General features: G+C 46.9%; 1 protein-coding gene across 25 annotated transcripts in view; it reads left to right on the forward strand.

Annotated features, from left to right (window-relative positions):
- rims1b (regulating synaptic membrane exocytosis 1b) overlaps positions 1–20,399 on the forward strand; it is a 96,488-nt gene that overhangs the window by 37,257 nt on the left and 38,832 nt on the right. For 24 of the 25 annotated variants that reach the window (XM_076885285.1, XM_076885261.1, XM_076885271.1 and 21 more), the window contains 5 exons: positions 12,685–12,986; positions 13,437–14,353; positions 19,146–19,186; positions 19,354–19,464; positions 19,579–19,678. In XM_076885285.1, the coding sequence (XP_076741400.1) occupies positions 12,685–12,986; positions 13,437–14,353; positions 19,146–19,186; positions 19,354–19,464; positions 19,579–19,678 (1,471 nt within the window). Of the gene's footprint in view, positions 1–11,273; positions 11,627–12,684; positions 12,987–13,436; positions 14,354–19,145; positions 19,187–19,353; positions 19,465–19,578; positions 19,679–20,399 lie in introns of those variants that run through there. The other variant, XM_076885281.1, reaches the window with a different exon arrangement.

A 20,399-nucleotide genomic window follows, 5' to 3' on the forward strand; every position in this document is an offset into this window, starting at 1 on the left:
TGCACCCTCCTCTGCTCCTCAGATTCAAAAGGAGGGGAGCAAAAGCTCAGCAACTCAAACTCCATCGAACTATAAGATGCAGGCATGACCTTGGGAAGATAGGCGGCATTCGGACGCAATACGACCTTGCGGCCATCAGGAGAAAACTGTGTGCAGGCAGGATGCACAGACAGCGCATGAAGGTCCCCCACTCGCTTCGCCGAGGCCAAAGCGAGAAGTAATGCGGTCTTATACGAAAGAAGTTTCATAACTACCGACTCAACGGGTTCAAACGGAGGGCCACAAAGGGCCTCCAGCACCAAAGACAAGTCCCAAGCAGGGACACTGGACTTAAGCACGGGCCTCAGCCGGCGAACCCCTTTCAGAAAACGCACGGCGAGGGGATGCGCACCTGGTGTCACCCCGTCAAAACCGATATGACAAGCAGATATAGCCGCTAAATAAACCTTGATCGTCGAAAACGAAAGGCCTTTATCCAACAGCTCCTGCAGGAATGTCAAAACATCCACAATAGAGCACTGAAATGGGAGAGTGTGGCGGCCCTGGCACCATCGCTCGAAGGCTCGCCATTTGTAAGCGTACAAGCCTCTAGTAGACGAGGCCCTGGCGCTCTGAATCGTCGCTACCACACTAGGTGGCAGACCCTTAGCAACCAAGTTTAACCTCTCAGCAGGTAAGCATGAAGGTGCCACAGATCCGGGCGCGGATGAAACACTTCCCCCCCCGCCTGAGAGAGGAGATCCCTGCGGAGAGGAAGCTGCCAAGGACTTGCTGCAAGCAGGCTGATTATTTCTGCATACCACGACTTCGCGGGCCACCAAGGGGCCACCAGGATCAGAGAGAGGGAATGCCGACGCACCCTCTCCAGAATTGGAGATATCATTTCCACTGGGGGAAATGCATACAGGAGCACGTCTGGCCATTGGTGCGCTAGCGCGTCCAAGCCCAAGGGTGCATCGTGGTCGATTATGGAGAAGTACAGGGGGCAGTGAGCATTCACCCTGGAAGCAAAAAGATCTATTTGCGCCTCGCCAAATAGATCCCAAATCTGAGCCACTATTGAAGGGTGTAACCTCCATTCTCTCACCAGAGGACCCCCCCTGGAGAGAAGGTCCGGCCCCAGGTTCAGGTGGCCCGGGACATGGGTGGCTCTTAGAGTCAGAAAATGAACACTGCACCATAACAGCAGAGAGCGAGACAGCTGCAACAGGGGAAGAGAGCGTGTTCCTCCCTGCCTGTTTATATAAGACACCACTGTTGAATTGTCCGTCCTGACTAAGACATGCTGGCCCTGCAGGACTGGACGGAAACGCTTTAGAGCTAAGAACACTGCTAACAGCTCTAAGTGGTTGATGTGCAGCTGGCGCTGAGCCGCGGACCAGATCCCTCTCACTGACGCACCCTCGCACAGCGCTCCCCACCCACTTAGGGAAGCATCTGTGGACACCACCTTGCGAAACAACACCCTCCCAATCCGAGAGCCCTGGTGCAGTAGCCCGGGCTCCCTCCAAGGACGGAGAGCTAGCATGCAAGACGCAGTTACCGGCAGCCTCCTCCGGAGGTGACGCGAAGCACACAAACGGTGAGAGAGAGTCCAGCGTTGAAACGCTCTCATTTTCAACAGCCCAAGCGGCACTACGGCGATCATAGATGCCATCATGCCCAACAAGCGCAATATCGTCTGGAAACGCAGTCTGCGTCCCAGCTGAAATTGAGCGAGGCAGCGATGAAACGCGGCCACTCTGTGCTCTGACAACCGTGCGCGGCTGGAAAGAGAGCATATTTCCAGACCGAGAAAAGCGATCTGTTGACCTGGGATTAGCGAGCTCTTCTGAAAGTTCACAGAGAACCCCAGTGTCTGAATGTGTGACAGAACCCGCGACAGCTGCGTCTCCGCCTGTTCTCTGGAGCAAGCCACGAGAGCCCAGTCGTCCAGGTAGGCCAAGATGCGGATGCCCCTCTTCCTGAGGGGCGCTAGCGCTGCCTCGGCACATTTCGTAAAGGTGCGGGGAGCGAGCGACAGCCCGAACGGCAGCACTAGGTATTCGTAGGCTACGCCCTCGAATGCAAACCTCAGAAACTGCCTGTGTTTCGGGTGTATAGCGACATGAAAATAAGCATCTGTTAGATCGATTGTCGCAAACCAATCTCCCGGGCCGACTGCACTCAGGAGCTGTCTGAGTGTTAGCATCTTGAACCTGTACGTTCGCAGGTACGTGTTCAAGACTCGCAGGTCGAGGATGGGACGAAGCCCTCCCCCTTTCTTCGGAATGACAAAATAACGGCTGTACCAACCTTTGTCCGTCTCCGAAGCGGGGACCACCCGTATTGCTCTCTTCTGTAATAGCGCCTGTATTTCCTCTCTGAGTACCAAGGCTGCCTCGGGGTTGACAATCGTGTTCACGACTCTTTGGAAACGAGGCGGCTTGACCCGGAACTGCAACCGGTAACCCATGGCAACGGTTTGCAGCACCCACGGAGAGGGGGCGCAAGCGCGCCACTGAGGGAAGTGAGCAGCCAGCCGGCTGGCCTGCAGCACTGACGGCGGGGCGCCGTCGCCCCCCAGTGTGTCTGCAGGGGACTGCATCCCCTGCCTGACCTGGCTCATTTCGCCTGCAGGTTGAGCATTTGAGATTGTTTGAGAGTAAACCACACTCTTTATTGATTGCAACATGGGAACATGTACATTTATACATTTTGTTGGGTGCACCTTTTCCGGGGCATAACAATGAAAAACAGCGGGAACACTCGATGTGGTCGCTTGAACATTCAACACATCTGAACCGTGTGCAGGGGTTATGTGCTTGGGAGACCGCGATAGGGAAGTGCAGCGCCTTCTGGGGCTGACAACCTGAACAGAACTTAAGCGGCACCTCTTGTGCGGCAACAGAGGGGTAAGAGCAGCGTCTCCCTGCTGCCGGATCCCTTCCCCACTCGCAATCACAGCTAGGAGGGCTGAGGCTTCTTCCTCCTGGGCGTCGGGTCCCGTCGGGGGCCCGGGGGAGGGCCTTTGCCCCAGGCCGACTGGCGTGGAGCTCGGGCCGGAGTACGTGCTCTCGCCAGCGGCCCTCCCACTCCAGCAGTGGGCGCCGGTCTCTTGCCAGCTGTCAGAGGAGCGGCGGGCCTGTGAGAGCTAGCAGTGGGCTTGGGCTGGGGCTGGCGTCTGGGGATGATGTCGCGCAGAGCTTCCGTCTGCTTCTTCCTCAGATCGAATCTAGCCTGAATGGCTTCAAGTGAATGTCCGAATAACCCAGCCGCAGACACTGGTGCGTCCAGATACACAGCTCTGTCTCTATCAGGGACGTCGGAGAGGGTCAGCCACAGGTGCCTCTGCGCCACCACTGTCGAAGCCATCCCTCTGCCCAGGGAGAGCGCTGCACAGCGAGACGCACGGAGGATGTAATCCGTGGTGACTCTAACCTCGTTAAGAAGAGGTGACAGCGGGCTGTCCTCCGGAACCAGCGATCCAAGCTCCGCCAGGCACATTGCTTGGTACGTCTGGAGCATGGTGACGGAGCTCATGGCTCGAGCGGTGCCGGCCTGAGCCCGATAAATCTTCTCCAGCTGCGAGGCCGAGAATCTGCAGTGCTTGGACGGCAGAGTTGCGGGGCCACCGACACCATGGTTATGGGACGGGGCCAGATAAGCAGCCAGAGACGGCTCCATAGGGGGTGGGTTAGCTAAACCAGCTCCCTCGGCGCCGTCCAATTCCATGTACTGTCCATAGCCGGGCACAGTGACGCGGGTAGACAGAGGTTTGTCCCATGACGCTGTTAGCTCGCAGAGAAAGTCTGGGAACATGGGGAGGCAGTTTTTGGCCGTTGCGGGCTCCGGTGGAAGGAAAAAACCCGCAAACCGCGACGGCTTCCGAGCTGGTGGAGGAGAGGGCCAGTCCACCTGCAGCTTCTCAGCGGCACGGCGAAACAGGGAGAAAAGAGAGGTGTCATCGTGGCCGACCGGCGCAGCAGCGGCGGCATATTGGGTCGACAATGAGCTCTCCTGCTCATCCTCCGACAAACCATGGATGTCCAGGCCGATGTCCAGCACGTCATCGTCTTCCTGGGGAGCGCTGGCGGGCTTCAACCCAGGCTGAAGCCCGTCAGCGCTCCTGCATGGTTCCGGTCCGTCATCGGCTAACCCGTCAACGTATTCCATGTGGTCAGCCCAGCTAATCGCGGGGACATCGACCTGAAAATTTTCGTCTTCGGACTCGGACGAAGCCGGGGCTCCAGACTCGGAAAGAAGAGGGTCATGCCGTGCGACAGCCGAGCGTCCCAGCACTCTTTCCACAAACGTCACCCGTCTTTCCAGGGTCGAGCGTCGGAGCTGGCGACAAAACGCACAAGCTTCGGGCTCCGTCAACGCTCTCCTAGCGTGGACGATCCCCAGGCAGACAGGGCAGGCATCGTGCTGGTCGCTGTCGTGCAAAGAGAAACCACATCCCTGAGGACAGGGGCGAACAGAAGATTTCTGCTTTGCTCGCTTCGGTTTGGAGTCCATTCCCAAAACGCAAAGCGAAACGCTGCACAAGAAAAACTTGAAAATAGCGCTCCGCGGGCAGCCTACGCACCAGCTGGGCGGTGGAGGCTAACACCAACAGGGGCAGTTAAGCTAGGTTCAAGTTGGCAGACAACGGAGCTAACTAGCAGTAGCTAGCTAGCCCAACTCAGCAGAGGTGTTCTCAGCGAGGTGAAGAGCGTAAGAACTGAGGGATGACGGTGATGGCAGCGGCTATATGTGCGGGCGGGGCCTTGCGCGTGTCATCACACGTCATCTGCCGTAAAGGCGTGAATAAAGGTTTCTTCAGCCAGGACACGCGAGGGCGTGATATCCCATACTTATGTGTTGTACCGAGTGAATCGACTGAAAGGGAACTTTGTAGATCCATTGTGTACATGTTGTAGTTGTGTTGTTGGTGGACCTCTAACTTAGCCTGTGCTGTGGAGAAGACAAAATAAATGCACACAAAGAACTTGTGAAGTGAAGTGAAACCAACTGCCAACTGCAGCCATTACCTGTGCTTCCGGTGGGCTTTTTGGAGGATTTTTGGTTCTTATGTTGTTTTGTTGATTTCCCCCCCTCTCTTACATACGTAGAGCATCATCGCCATTAATGTCAGGCTCTGTGTTGATGGGGGTTTTTTCAAGGAAGGCACACAAGGACTTCTGTGTTGGCTACGTACCCATAATCTTTCCCTTTACTTAAACAAAGTTGTATATAAGCTGATTACAAATGCAGAACATTAGTTCAGCTGTGGCTGTGAGCACAGGAACCCGCTGGTCTTTAGTTTGCAAGATCCAACCAATCAGTAGAAAGTTGCCTTAAACTGGAATTGAAGGGCTGCACCGAGGCCAAGTATGAGACAAACAAGGATTGTTCTTAACTGTAAATCAAGCAAAGCTAGTGCGGTAGAAGAATAAACATATGCACTGGAAATGAGGACAACAGGAATGCTTGGTGAGCACATGCAAGGTTTTTTGGTCACTCCAATAACAATGTCAGCCATAGAAAATATTCCCGTTGTTACACTACTGGTTTGCATCACTGTCTTCTCTAATGCAATTAAAAAATGCACTTTGTCCACAGACACTGCTGCGTTTAGTGCACAAAACACTTTCATCTTTTTCATTTAAAATGTTGTTAAACTGGTGAGAAATGTATGTTGGGTTTTTTTCCCAAACGTGCGTGAGAGGAAACGTGACCACATTGTGTAATTTTGCTTAATCTTATGTGGTTTTAAAAGCTCTTTTTAGCGTGGTGATGTAGAGCGTGGTGAGAAAGGCATTTCAAGATCGGAAGTGGAAAACTGGTGTGGATTTACAGCCACGCCACCTTTGCTTTTTCCTTCAGTCTTCCTCACCACAGAGTGGGTCTGGCCTGCTTACAGACTTGATCTACAGCCTTATTAGTGGAAATGGAGCATTATGTCTTCGCCGGTCATCGTTCTTCTCACCATTCACGATTTACCATTCCCCGTGAATGATGGCAGTTTACACTCAGCACCGCCTCGTATGTCATCCTGTCGAGGCATGTGTTTGTGTTGAAGGCGGGGTCGCTGCGCACACTGAAAGCCCACTGCATCTCCCCACTGATCTGCCATCCCCAAGGCTCCCATCTATTCTGCCCATTTAAGGAAAGCTGATGTTCGCGCAGTTCAGGCCTAAATGAATGCTGTTCTCGTCAAATGCTGCTGCCGCCGCCGCCGCCGGCCAAGCTGCTGCAGCGATGCACGCCTTTCCCGTTTTGTCAGCAGATGGGCGTCCCAGACGCCGGGGGTGGGAAAAGAAGAGGGTGGGGGTGGAGAATTAGAGACATAAGAGTGACAGGTGTGCCGTGTCTTCATTTGTCAAGTCAGCCAGGTGTGTCAGCCAGGCGAGAAAGTGAGGAGAGATTAGAAAGAAAAGAAAGAACATGGAAAGAGAAAAGCCAAGAGAAAGGGAAAGAGGGGAAATTAAACCAACAGAGAGGAAAGACGAGAAAGGTGGAGGAGGGAAGAAAGATTTATTGATAAGAAATAAGGAATGGAAATTGGAAAGGAAAAGAAAAATGCAAAAGAAGAGGGGAGAAAGAGGAATGAGGGGAGAAACCAATGAGAGGAGAGAAGGGCTGAGGAATAATAGGAAAGAGGAAACAGAAGTCAAAGCTTTGAGAAGAGAGGGAAGGAAAACAGAGGGCTGGGTGGAGGTATGAAGGGTAAAATACAAAAGACATTTGTAGAAAGAAAATAAGGAAAAAATTGGGATACACATCAAGAAAAGGAAATATGAAAGGGGAGGATAAAAACTAAGAACAAGGAAACCAGGAAAAGGGAATAAAAATGGAAATAAAAAGAGCAGAACCAATGAAGCCAAGAAAGGTTAGAATGGGAAAGAGATCAAATTCAATGAATAGCAAGGAAAGAAATAGAAAAAGAGAAACATGAGTGTTGTAAATAAGGAGGCAAAAGAAAGAAAGGATAAAACAAATGTGATGGAAAGCCGAACTAAAGGTTAAAAGAGGAAAGAAACAGAAGAAATGAACAGGAGAGATGAGACCATGTTCACGTTCTTTTGAATCCTGCCAAAGCTGCAGTCAGGTTATCTGTCAGGTGACAATTTTATCTTTTTAATTTTTGTTGTTATTGCCTTTTAGCACTAAACACACACACACACACACACACACACACACACACACACACACACACACACACACACACACACACACACACTGCTTTGTAGCCCTTTCCCTCACTGGCTTGTCTGTGTGATTTGGTTACCATGGAGAAGCACATTTTTAGGCAGAAGGAGGTTGACATTATTACACGACAGAAACAACAACACTGCCTACACACGCACACACCTCGCCTACAGGCAGTCGCCCACGCCACACTCTTCCAGGCATGAAGGTTTGAGAAGCGTCCTACATACAAGTCCTGTAATGCACATCTGCACAGACACGTCCTCACTCCGCGGCATCCAGTCAAGCTGCGACATGAACCCGTGGTGACACCAGAGTGGGCTGCGTATGGACGGAGAGAGCTGATTGGAGGGTCTCACATCATGCTGTGTCTCTCTCACGCACACTCATTATCGGGTGTATGTATATATCTATGCAATGACACACCAGCATATACACACTGACACACTAATTCCCCTTACGACATGCTTCAGGCTATCTAGGAACACAGAGTGCAATCACTCCAGTAAAGGATTAAATGTATTACATCCCCTTTGTGTGTGTTTGTGTGTGTGTTTGTTTGTGCGTGTGTTCCTATAAATTCTTTATTGTTTACTACCCTCCCCCATCCATGGTGCAAGGTTTGAAGCATACACAGAGGTGTGCTTTGATAAATGTCTCTCTCTGGATCCAGAGCACACTGACACACGTCTTCTGTATGATGATCTAATTTCAGGATAAAGCTTGGGGATGAAAGTGGCAACAACTTGCGAAGCAACGCACACTGCAGATGGTGCTGAATGAAGCTCAATAAGTGCTGAAAATGCTCTGTCCTGATTGGGGTTGGGTGGTATCTATTTTTTTTATGCCTTCATGATTTACTGAAATTTTACTGTGGTATGCATTAGGTTATAAAATAATAATGTGTTTTCAAAAAAGAAAAATGAAATCAAAAATAAAAGCAAGACTGTATACTTCCACTGAGGATAAAAAAACCAACTCTCTCCACAACAGGACGAACTGAGTCTCTCAATCCAGGGACATTTTTATCTGTGTTTGTCGTTTGTGATGTTAACAGTAACAGTTTTTGCTGTGTCAGACTTTACAATGATGTTTGTGGCTTTTTGCGCTTAGCAGTCACGATGTAGAATGAATGGAGGAAGTGGAAGGGGCTGAGAACACAGCCGTGTAGTGCATCCATCTCAATGTTAGTCGACTCTTATGAGCTGGAGAAGGCCTAGCCCATTATTGTAAGGGCAGTCCTGGTCTGCATTACTGATGTAGAAGCTCCAACTGTCAAGGGAGACAGAACGATGGAGGCAGGATGTGAGAGCCATGATAGGGGGTCCAATAAAAGTCTATATTCTGTCTTCACCTGTTTGACTGTCTAGCGTGCACGTTGAAGTCTTCAGGTGATCGGATGTCAAGGCTGGGGTCCATGCACAGAAACCTTGTCATGGATCATCCTGTCAAGGGGGGCCTGACGCCAGAACATGGGAGTGGACCCAAATGCAGACACCAAACGGAAAAGCCATAAGATATTAGTAAACTTTATTGCGAACACAGAGATTAGAAATGACACGACGAGGGTACGTAGTGCAGAGTCTCTGACATGGAGGCACTGGGAAAGAGGGCGTCTGTAGTTCTGAGAATGAGGAGTTAATGCAAGGAGGAGAGAGGAATATTGATTCTGCGGGCTTACTTACAGGTGGATGTCGTGAGGCTCTGGGTAAGGCAACCAAGTGAGCGTCCGAGAACTAACTGCCGCAGGAATGAGGACACATTCAATCTCTTATATTTAGTGATGCAACGTGGAGCAAGTTCACGGGAAAGCGATTTCAGAGGAATGTCATAGCGGTGAGCCATACCTTTTGTTTTGGCTCATACCTGGGAGCAGGCATTAGATCTTAATCGTTCTGTGTAGTGGCACTGACGATCCTCCCTGGTCCAAGTCCAGATGCATTGGACTTGGACCAGATTAAACCGCGAGGTCAGTCTCGACTTATGGGAACAGGAGAGGTCAGTAACCTAGGGAGGCTTCAAAGGGCAAAAGACCAGTTGCAGATGAGGTAAGTGAGTTCTGTGCGTACTCTACTCAAGGAAGATGTGAAGACCAGGTTGCTGGGTTTTGTGTAGTGATGCAGCAGAGAGCTGATTCCAGAGCCTCTCGGTTTGGCCATTGGACTGAGGATGGTACTCAGAAAATGGAGGCTGACCATGGCAGTGCAGAGCAGAAAGCTTTCCAAACCTGTGAATCTTCATAGGAATGCTGTGGAGTCTAAAAAACATGATCAACAGGAAGCTTGGCAGTCTCTTAGGCAAAAGGCAGTTTATCTAGAGCAATCAAATGAGCTGATTTGGAAAATCTGTCTATTATGGAACAAATAACTGTTTTCCAGGAAGATGCAGGTAAACTGGTGACAAAATCTAGTGGAATGGATGACCATGATCTGTGAGAGGGTATCAGTGGTTGGAGCAATCATAACAATCATTGTCTTCATGCATGCTCAATCATCCAGGTAAGGAAATCTCAAAAGGTTGATTCTGTTCATCTGGACATTTTCAGTTGGAGAAACGTTTCGTCACTCATCCAAGTGACTTCTTCAGTCTCAGCTGACTGCAGGTTTCCCCAACAGGGGGAACTGGCAGGACAAGGCATCAGGCTTGATATTCCTGGAACCTGGACAATATGAGACTGAGAAATTAAAGTGACCAAAGAGCAGAGACTAACGGGCTTGGCAGATGTTAAGTCTTTTAGCAGTTCTTAGATAGGTTACATTTTTGTGGTCTGGCCAAACAGTGAAAGGTTGCTCAGTTCCTTCAAGCAGGTCCCGCCATTCTTCTAGAGCCAATTGACTGCTAACAGCTCCTGGTCACCCACATTATAATTTCACATCATAGGAGTAAGGCAATGCAAGAAGGCACAGGGTTAGAGCTTACCTTGGGGCCCCGAATGTTGACAGTATGACCCCCAACTCCAGAATCTGATCTACCGCTTTACTGAATGGCTGTGAGGTGTCAGGGTAGACTGAAATGGGCGCAAAGGTGAACAACTGTTTTAGCGTAACAAAAGGTGGAGGTGAGGTGAGTTAGCGGTGCGCTACCTGGCTGTAATTCAGAATGAAATATTGGTAGAAATTGGGAATACCAAGGAACCAAGGCGGGGTGTAGAGACTCTTCAAGGAGACCAGGGTCCAGGTAATTGAGCTGCAGGAGAGTGAAGCAGGGACTTGACAAGGAAATTGGAGACACAAGGAAATTACAGAGCATGAACACAAAAACAAGAAACAATGAGGCGTGGTTACCACCATGAGGTAGCTGACGAACTGGCCGGAGAATAGATGGCTGCGCTGGTCTTAAATATAGCCTCGCTGGTGAGTAGGGCAGGTGAGGAACCAGGGCTGCGCCCAGACAAACAGGACGGCAATGTGAAAATACCAGATCCACTCATTCGGATCCTGACACATCCATGGCTTTTGGTTTTTATTTTTTTAAGATGGACCAACATCGTTTTTGCATTTTTTGATGAAGTCACTGATGTTTCTATTCAGAGACGTAAACATCTACCAGAACGGTCCTGCAGGTTGGCATTGGATTTTTTAGAAACCATCAGTTGTTTTGTTTAACTTTTGTTCAAAACTTCTAACACAGTGAAATGATCCAGCTCCCCAGACGGGGACGATCTTACCCGGCATGTGCAGAGTAAGTTTAAGCACTTCAGCTCATTTCTGGTTGAAAAAAGTAAAGATTACAGTTGGCGCCTTACCAAAAAAAGCTGGGATGTAGGTGATCTGAAGAAAGATTGCCACAGTGCCATCACAATTAAAAGTTGGTTTAACATTTGGTATCAAAATAATAAGATTTGGCCATTTGGCAGATGTTTGTTGGGTTAAATGTTACACATCATGCACATTAAGGAGGGGAGGCATGGTGCACTATAGGTTAAAAGCTATGAATTGTGAGCTGGCATTGTCAGCTGATGATGAGTTGTATAAGGGTGATGGGATTACTGGGCACTGCTAATCTGATGCCCCTCCGCTGAGGTGGAGAAAGACACAGAGAGAAAGAGACTGTAGTGTGTTGCTGGGCGGCTGCCCGACAGCTGTGGGCCGTGCGGGCAGCTGATTTACTTTAGATTAGTCTGGACATGCGCCAACTAGGATTCAATCAGGCCATGATGAATGTGCTTTGGCTCACTGAGAGCTAACTGCTAAACTGACTGCTAACAGCACACCTCACTGCCTGTCAAGGAGGGGTAACATTTTGGGGCTTTCCAAAGGTCCCAGAGGTGTTTTGTTTTCACTTTGTGCCAAGGCTCTGCGACGTAATACAAAGGACCACTGTGTTTCCTCTCTGCGGTGGATTTATTCTTCGCAAAATAAACCGGCGGGATTATAAATACGGAGGGAGATAAATCCTGTTTTTTTTCGTGCTGTTGAAGTGAGGTGATATTCTGTAGCCATGGCTACATGTGAGTATTTGATGTTGTCTGTGGGTTTGATTTAGATGATAAAGACTGGGATTTAATCATTTTTATCTTAAATCGGTGTAATCGTCACTCTTAATTTGTAGCTGGTTTTAACAGTTGTAAGAATGATGGCCTCATGGAGCAAAAATGTTTGAACTTTCATGTGACACAGTTAGAAATCACAGTTCTATGTGCTCTGTATCTCTATTATTGTCTGGCCTTATAACTCCTATATTAGATCTTTTGTTATATTATCTTCTTCAATCCAGAAAAATATGCATCTTAATAAAGAAGAACGCTGCAGTACCCATGAAGGTGTAACAGTTCTGTAGATGAGATCATGATGTCCACGTGGAGCCGCTGAAGCCCGCTTAGTCTGTTTTTTTCCCCCTTTCAGTTCTTGCTTTTAAATTAATCAGCAAACTGAGGTATGCTTCTAAATTCAAATCATAAAAATATTATCGATAAAATTAGAGCTGTTTTAGAGGAAAGCATGATCTTTTACGGGATCGTCTGACCACAGCCTCCAACAAGCTGTGTTTACAGAAAATAGATCAAACAGCAGAGTTTATCACATCATGGTGCTCTTTAATATTTTATTTGTTTTTGCAAAGGATGGAAAGAAGCAAGTATGGGACTGGCATTTTTTTATATTAGAGTTGGGTGTTTGTTGATACACAAGCAAGACTCTTAATGTCTATGAAAAACTGATTCTGCTCCAGCAAAGTTAAAAGCACATTAAAGTTCACCTGCGTTGTACAGATGTTTTAATGCTGCAGATTTGGCCTCCTGACATCAAGCAGGTCACCCACAACCCATCTGGAGTTAGGGGTAGGGTTTGGATAAAGTTAGAATCCACCTATTTTTATGGAATTATGGAAAGTTAGATGCTAAGAAAGTTTCTGAAAATGTACCTTTTAAGCATGTTGCCCATCCGTCAAACTTAAAAAAAAAAAAACATTTCAGTGCTAAGCCCAGATGTGTTGCTGGTGACCTGGTGGATGTTCAGAGGTGACTTGAAATGAGTTTGCCAAAATCTTCTTCCCTTTCGACCTTTCCAGGTAATGTGGGTATGCAACCAGTGCCGTAAGCAACAGGAGATTCTCACCAAATCAGGAGAATGGTTTTCGGGGTCAGGGGTGCGGCCCGGGAGCCTGGGCACCTCTTTAAACAATCCAGCCACGGGAGGTGAGGCCCAACGGGACAGGAAGCTACTCCGCTCCAGGTCCCAAGCCCCACCGTCCAGCACCAACGCCAACACAGGGCCACCAGACGGGACACATCCGCCCGGCGGTGTCACTGCTCTCAAGGGTGCTGACACCATGCCTGGCTCTCGCTCTCAAAGTGAACCCCCAAGAGAAAAGTGAGATTCCTCTTTATTTACAACCTTTGCCTCTTTTCATTTTTAACATAGGAATTGGTGAAAGCTAGCAGTACTGCAGGATTCAGTTTTCATGGTATATTAATTTGCTGAAGCCCTTGTTGTGTTTTTTAATCCGCTATGTAGCTCTGAGTCTGCAGTAGCTTAACCAGAGAAGAAGGTAGGTCACAGGCAGGTCTTGAGAGGTCTTTGACTCAATCCCTTTGTTTTAATTCTTTGGGTGTGTTAGGTAAGAATTCATAGCTGTCTCATCCTGGTTAGTAGTTTTTTAATCTGTTGATAGCCCTTCGTGACTGAACTAAGAAGATTTTGAAAATAAAAAAAGAAAGAATATATAAAAAGCACAAAATATTTCTGTCAAAAAGCATGCAAAGAATGCTCCTGTGTTTGTATTTGCTTTTATAAAATAACCTAATTTCTTTTCTCATTTAGGAAAAGGCCAGTTTCTTTCCATGAGCAAAACGGTAAGGGAGGCATGGGACGTGGTTCTGCCCGGAGACCAGCAGACAAGTTGCATTCACAGTCATCTCTGGACGAGCGGATGGGTCCCGGAGACAGAGGAGAGAGACGGTTAGGAGATGGAAGGCGGCTGGAAAAGATCCACTCTCAGGACTACGAGGACGGGGATGAAAACCTGGGTCGTTCAGAAACACACCGCAGGCGTCCAGAGGATGAGGAGAAGAGGGAACGGCAGCGGCGTGAGGAGGAGTTTCAGAACCGCTATCGCAGTGACCCCAACTTGGCAAGATACCCAGTCAAACCACAGAAGGAGGAGCAGGAGATGCGCATGCACGCCAAGGTGTCGAAGGTGCGGCATGAGCGACGACACAGTGATCTTGCAATAAATGAGGTCGGACTGGGGCCTGGTGAAGGGGGTGGGGGTGGAGGCAGCACAGGAGAGGTGCCGGAAAACCGTCTTGCCAGGAGGGGTGGAGGTGGGGAAGGAGACCGCAAGGCCCTCATGGAGAATCACAGGGCCTACTCCGCAGATAGGACCGTGGGGGTTGTAGGTGGGGCTCCCCCTGCCAGTGGAGGGGGAAGATCAGGGTCCCAACTTGGGGGACCTGTGCCTTCAGACTGGGGTCCAAACAACAGTCGCCTGGAGCATGGACCCCAAGACGGAACGCGGACATCAAGAGAGAAGGGTGGGGTGGATAACCTGCTGAGGAAGGACTCTCAGGGCTCGGACCAGTCGGAGTCTTTGCGGCCACCCCCTCCACAGTCATACAAGGGCAAGCGCGGAGTCAACAAGAGGCAGATGTCCATCAGCAGCTCAGAGGAGGAGGGCGGCTCCACGCCCGAGTACACCAGCTGTGAGGACGTGGACATGGAAAGTGTCAGCGAGAAAGGTCAGTCAGGCAGATGTGCTTACTAAGCTGAACCTCTCCTTACACCGTTAGCCACCATCCATTTCTGTACATTAGAAACTTTTCCTTACTTGTTGAGGCTTCTTTTTCACTCACGAGTCTTCTCATTATATTTTGCTAATGATCTCTGGCTGGTCTTATCTAGACCACACGTTCATACTTTGTTTCCTCATGTAGTCCTCATTCTGTGTAAATGAAACACACAGGACTTTAATGTGGTCTCTCCTGTATTGTCATCATTGTCAAGAACCATGCCGACACTGTGTGCCCGGCGTGCTCTGAGCAAGATTAGAGTCACAGCAGATCTGATGACTAATTGAAATCTGATCTGCTGCTAATACTCTGGGGGACAGACAGATCAATAGACCGGACAAGAGATCTGCCACAGTTTTTAACCACTGTTGATCAGATATAAGGGAAAATAAAAACATAATCTCACACTTCATAGATATATTTTCCACTGAATTCTGCATTGGTAGTGGAATTACAAACAATGTGATAAAAGCCAGATATATTTTGACCCCCAAGATTACTCTAAAACCAACACTTTCTAGTTTTGGACTGAAACTATATGATAAGCGATAGGATAAAGTGCCCACCCAGCATGCAGTGCATTACTATCCCTGTGTGTCATCTACACCTCTGTGCTGTGGCTAAACCCTGCTGCTCTCAGGACAGCTCTCATTTATTTGGAGAGTCCCTGTGATTTAGGCCAGCAGATTTGTGGAATTAGGTCAGTGGCTCACTGGCTATGTAATGCTTTGCTAACAGCCAGCTGCAACAGCCAACCATGTCCCACCGACTAAATTCAAGCCTGGTTGCAGTTGCACGCTACACGATTTCTGCTATCTTCTTGGCACTTATGGATTTCCCCGCACTAACAGAAATCAAGGGCTGTGCTAAAATAACCCACGCAAGAGTGTTTGGGTTCAGGAGGCAGAGTTACTGCATCAGCTTATCTCTCACTGGTCAGTCCCAGAAGGATGGTGTTCCAGATGTTTTAATCCAGCTTACTATAACTCAGGGACTGGTAATGTGTAGATGGTGTGGATTGGGATTATTAGCTGTTTTAAACACTCTTTAGCTAGCTGGGCCTCAAAACAGGATGTATCCTTTTACTCTCACCATCTCTGGCAATAAGAAAAAGTCACAGGATAATATGTAGCATGCGTTGTGCGATGGAAGGCATTGCATTGTCAGATTAATGCTGGTGTCATCTTAAATTAGACATGGCCAGAGATCTTTTTGGTTTAAGAAATTAGGTGTCATTACATGGATCTGAGATGTAACTAAAAAGTTCTACAGACTGCATCAAATCCCACCAATCAGCACTCATCTTCAAGCTCCTCTTGAAGGCACTTATTTGTCAGCTATTTAGAAGCATTATCACGGAAGCACGAAGGCTCTGCTTCCAAGACATAAATTAACCCATGTGCGTAAACTTTTTTCAGTGGAGGTCTCTTTTGAATGTTCCTCTAAATCTCACATGACTGGAGTCACCAGTCATTTCAATAAAACCGACACGTTCCCAATCCAGGGCTCGTGTCTTACTGTGTGTGTGTGTCTCTCTCTCTCTCTCTCTCTCACTCTCTTTCTATATACGTATGTATATATATATATATATTATATGTTTAGTGTAGTCATTTAGGTTGAGCTGAATTGTTTTATTATTATTATTGTATGTCCTTTACCTTACAATATATAGTGGTAACTCTTGTGATCTGGAGATATCTTAAAAAAACAGGGTCCATCCATTCATTTTATTCATTGTTCATGCAATACATGGCCACTAATGCAGTCTAACATGCATGTCAAGAGAACTTGAAAGCAAATGATGCAAAAAGGCTGAGCAGCAGGTTTGATTCAAGAGCATTCTTCCAGTTAAGTGACCGTGCTGTAGCACCACTGTGCCACCCTGGCTCTAATATGTTTCTCCTTATTTTCTGTCATATATACACAGTTACTAAGTCATATGGTGTAGTTTAAAGCCGTATTTGAACTTTGCCCTCAAAAGCTCAGGTGACATTCTGTTATTTTACTTATGCAAAAATATAATGAATGAAACATTTGTTAAATTTTTGCAAAAAGTGATAAAAAAGATAAGATGGGTTTGTGTATCACCATTAGGATCCACGTATAAATATGATGATAATAAAATTCAATTCAACTCTGATGTTGAAGCACTCTATTAACAAATTACCACAGCATTGCTGGTATTAAACCTTTTATGTGTGGTCAAGCCCTATGAGCCAAACGCTCATGTTTCAGAGAGTTATATCAGTTATTGGCTGTATGATGATCCTTAATATGCTCGTCTCAGCCACACAGCTCCGTCTGTGAGTATAGACGTGACACCCGGGCATAAAGCTGCCTCAAAGACAGAAGAGCTAAAAGCTTTTTTCAGACAGTGGCTGCATGAAGGCCCAGTAAAGTATAGGATGCTGTGGCTTTGAGGCTGATATGTTTTCTCTAACTGGCTCAGAGAAAATGACAATGTGAAAGTCCACACAACAGGAAACTAAAACAGACAAATACCAAAGAACGCTGATGTGGATTGGAAGGACTAGGGAGAGAGCTGCTGAAGAAGGGTCAGGTGATAGCGTGGATGCTCACATGCTCCTCTTAAACAGATGATTTTTCCATATCAGTCAGTTACCAATGAGAGTAAGCCAGGACTGCCTTCAGGACAGTAAGAGGGACTTGGTCAATCTTCAGTTGAGCGGAGCCTCTTTCACTTACATGCTGTGTTTGTCTTAAACAATGATACCTACAAAGAGCTGTTAATAAAGAGCTATCTGCCCAGCTTGCTCATCCACTAAACGGTGGCATCAGCATTTTTCCTCTCGAGTGTTCCAGTTAGCATCACTAAAGTTGCTCAAGTCATTCAGACTTTTTTTTCCTGATTTCTCCATCAACCATGATTGTATAGGCTTCATTTGGTTTCTACTCTTTCCACCAAAAAGTTCTTTTCTCTCCCCCCTGCAGGCATTTTGCAAAAAAACATCACGTGAATTATTCTGCCTGCCCACGTACCTCAAACTGAAGTTACTCAAAGGATTTTAAAATCGCCATCAGATGTTTTCTTGCTGTTGTTTTACTCCTGCTTTGAAACAATGACTGCAAATCTCCCAGGCTCCTCTGTCTTGATGTAGAGCCAGTTAGCTTTCCATCTGTCAGTGTTAATGAGCGCTGGGATACACGGACACTCTTTTGTTTCTCTGTTCAACTTAGCCAGTCTTGGACAGGCCAAGTTGGAGAGAAATGATAATAGTTTGATTATGAATGTTTTTAGCCGTTACTGCTGAATGACATTACTTTAATCCTACATGTAAGTTAAAGGACACACACTAAACTGTGCTGCCCATTTCCAGCTCCATATTTGTATTCTTAAAATCTAGAGTAGCTTTGCATTATTCATGGTTCAGAATAATCCTCATCTATCTTATACTGGGGTGTGGTGCAGCTACTTAGGTCATCCTCTGTTGGAACACAGGGTTTTAGCTCCTCCCTTTTTAAATCGACAACCACAGTAGACAACATCTGAGCACAGTTTAGTCACAGCTAGCAGGTCCCAAGGACCCAAACACAGATCCAGAAGACAGGCTGTTGTAGCTGTTTGCAAAGTCCAAAAAACACATGGGAGCGTAAAGCAAAACTAAATCCACATGGACTCAAAGGGAGGACGCACACAGGGAATGATCACAGGCTAAATAATTTTGATGTTTCGTCTGATGCTTAAGCCCCGAGGCCTGTGTCAAGGACAGGGGGCGTGCCCAAATAAAGCCCATCCCAACACCTGTATTGTTTTCTTCAGAAACCACATGACCAAAGATAAACGAGGAACCCTTTCTCTGAAATGACGTGACTGCTTCATGTCATTTGAACCGGATTTGAGCGGTTGAAAAGATGCGGGAATTTTTTTGTGGTCTGAGGTGATTCTGATGATCATCAGCAGTCTGCAACGAGATTATGGAGCACATCGAATGACCAGCAGATGTCACTTGTTCAAAATGAGCTGTTAAACAGGGTTTTGTGTGATCTGCCTTCTGGTGAAGCAATTGGCTGGAAAGATCCGACACGTTCACAGGCCTTCATCACACCATCACTACGGCGTTAAGAGACGCTAAGAAAAGGGAAAACAGCACTATTTCAAGTCATGAGGGTAATTATTAAGGAAGTTGACACAGCAGGGCGATGAGACACAGCTGAAGACAATCAAGACAATGCCTGAGGAAGTAAACTAATCACAAGACGCCAGAGACAGATGACTGTTAAAATAAAACAGGAAGCAACTCAGCAGATAATCACCAACAGAAACACTTGACAAGATACAGGATGACATAGAGAAGGCAAGCCTACTAAATCAAAATGTAATAAAAATTCAATAAAAAATATAACTAACAGAAACTAAATACTAAAATATAAGAGCTTTGGAGCTTCAACAGGGAGTCTAAAGTATTGTTAAGTAAGAGAATTCAGATCATTTTAGTAAATTAAGTTACATTTTTATAGATGGCGAAATGGAATTTTTAGCTTTTTAAAATTAAACCTACCTCAAAGAAAGCCTTTGGCAGGCCCTGGCATATAAAACAGAAATGGGATGATAAACCCATTAGTTATGTTGTTTGAATTAAAGCAGATCGCAGTCTTTAATGGCATCACTGAGTCATCTTTCTAAGAGTTTTTTGTAGCTTGGAATCAACCTGCACAATTACATTTAACATAATTTAGACAAATGACTAATTCCTCCCTCTCGAACTCTTTCTCCCTGCAGGTGACTGGGACTGTCATCCTCTAGATCCTGCAGTTTGGCATGTAAGTTTCACCAGTCAGGTTGTTCCTGAAGCTCTGCCCTGATCCCTTTCCTCACATATAGCTGCACTTATATTAAGTCTAATGTTGCATGGGACCCATGACCAAATTACCAGTATTTACAGTTGATAATGTGCTTTGTAAACATCCTCATGTCTTTGTCCCTTTAGCATCCAGTTTCGTGGCAGCCATCCAAAGAGGGAGACCACCTGATTGGGCGGATCACTCTGAGCAAGAGGTCAGCCATGCCCCGTGAGGCAGGCTCTCTCCTGGGACTAAAAGTAAGCAGGGATTCATTCACATTAAGATCTGTCCTCACTGAGACAACAGGCAGTGTTGGAGAGGACGGAGTGACATCTGATCTTATCGTACGTCTGTCTCATCTTTGTGTGCAGGTGGTAGGAGGGAAGATGACGGAGACAGGGAGACTTGGGGCCTTCATCACCAAAGTTAAAAAAGGGAGTCTGGCAGATGTCGTGGGACACCTACGTGCAGGTACAAAAAATAGAACATGTTGTTCCTTTGCAGGAGCTGCAGAACTGCAGACAGTATTGCTTTCATCTAGGAATGCATGTGAGATCAACCTTTGCATAGACATCAGTATGTACCTGTCATCTTTGCAGGCATGAGTAGTGTGCTTGTCATTGAAATTGTTAAATGCTAAAATGCTAAACATTTGTAGCAGCTTGTGGTGGCCTACAGAATAGTAATAATACTGGTGTTTTTATTGGTGTAATGTCTGTGGGAGCTGCCACTTGAACTCAAGCAATCAACCAGCCTGCTTGTGCTGCATTCACATTATACCAGACCTTTACTGGAGTGCTATTTTGAGGAGTTTGGTTTTGCCAGTTTTACACTGATAAATAATTTTCAAAGCATTTTAAAAAAGGAAAAAAAAAGGAATGTGGGCAAAAGTAAGCAACCGCAGTCAGCTGTTGGGATTAAAGTGATATTAGAGCATATATAAGGAAGCACAGAATGTATAAACAGGCAATGTGTACAGTTCTGCAGTAAAGCAGTCATCATTCATGCTACATTTTGCTTATCTGACCACGCTGTGTCATGATTTGAATAATAATGGAGTAATGTATGGAGTGCTGAGGTCACGGGACTACTTCTGGCTGTAAATTTTGACTGTACAGCGACTCAGCTGCTGCTGAAAGTATTAACCCAGGGCCTTATTTATGCTTGAACATAGTGTTAAAATCACTCCTGA

The sequence above is a fragment of the Maylandia zebra genome, linkage group LG6 (assembly GCF_041146795.1).
Source record: "Maylandia zebra isolate NMK-2024a linkage group LG6, Mzebra_GT3a, whole genome shotgun sequence".
NCBI classification, from domain to species: Eukaryota; Metazoa; Chordata; class Actinopteri; order Cichliformes; family Cichlidae; genus Maylandia; species Maylandia zebra.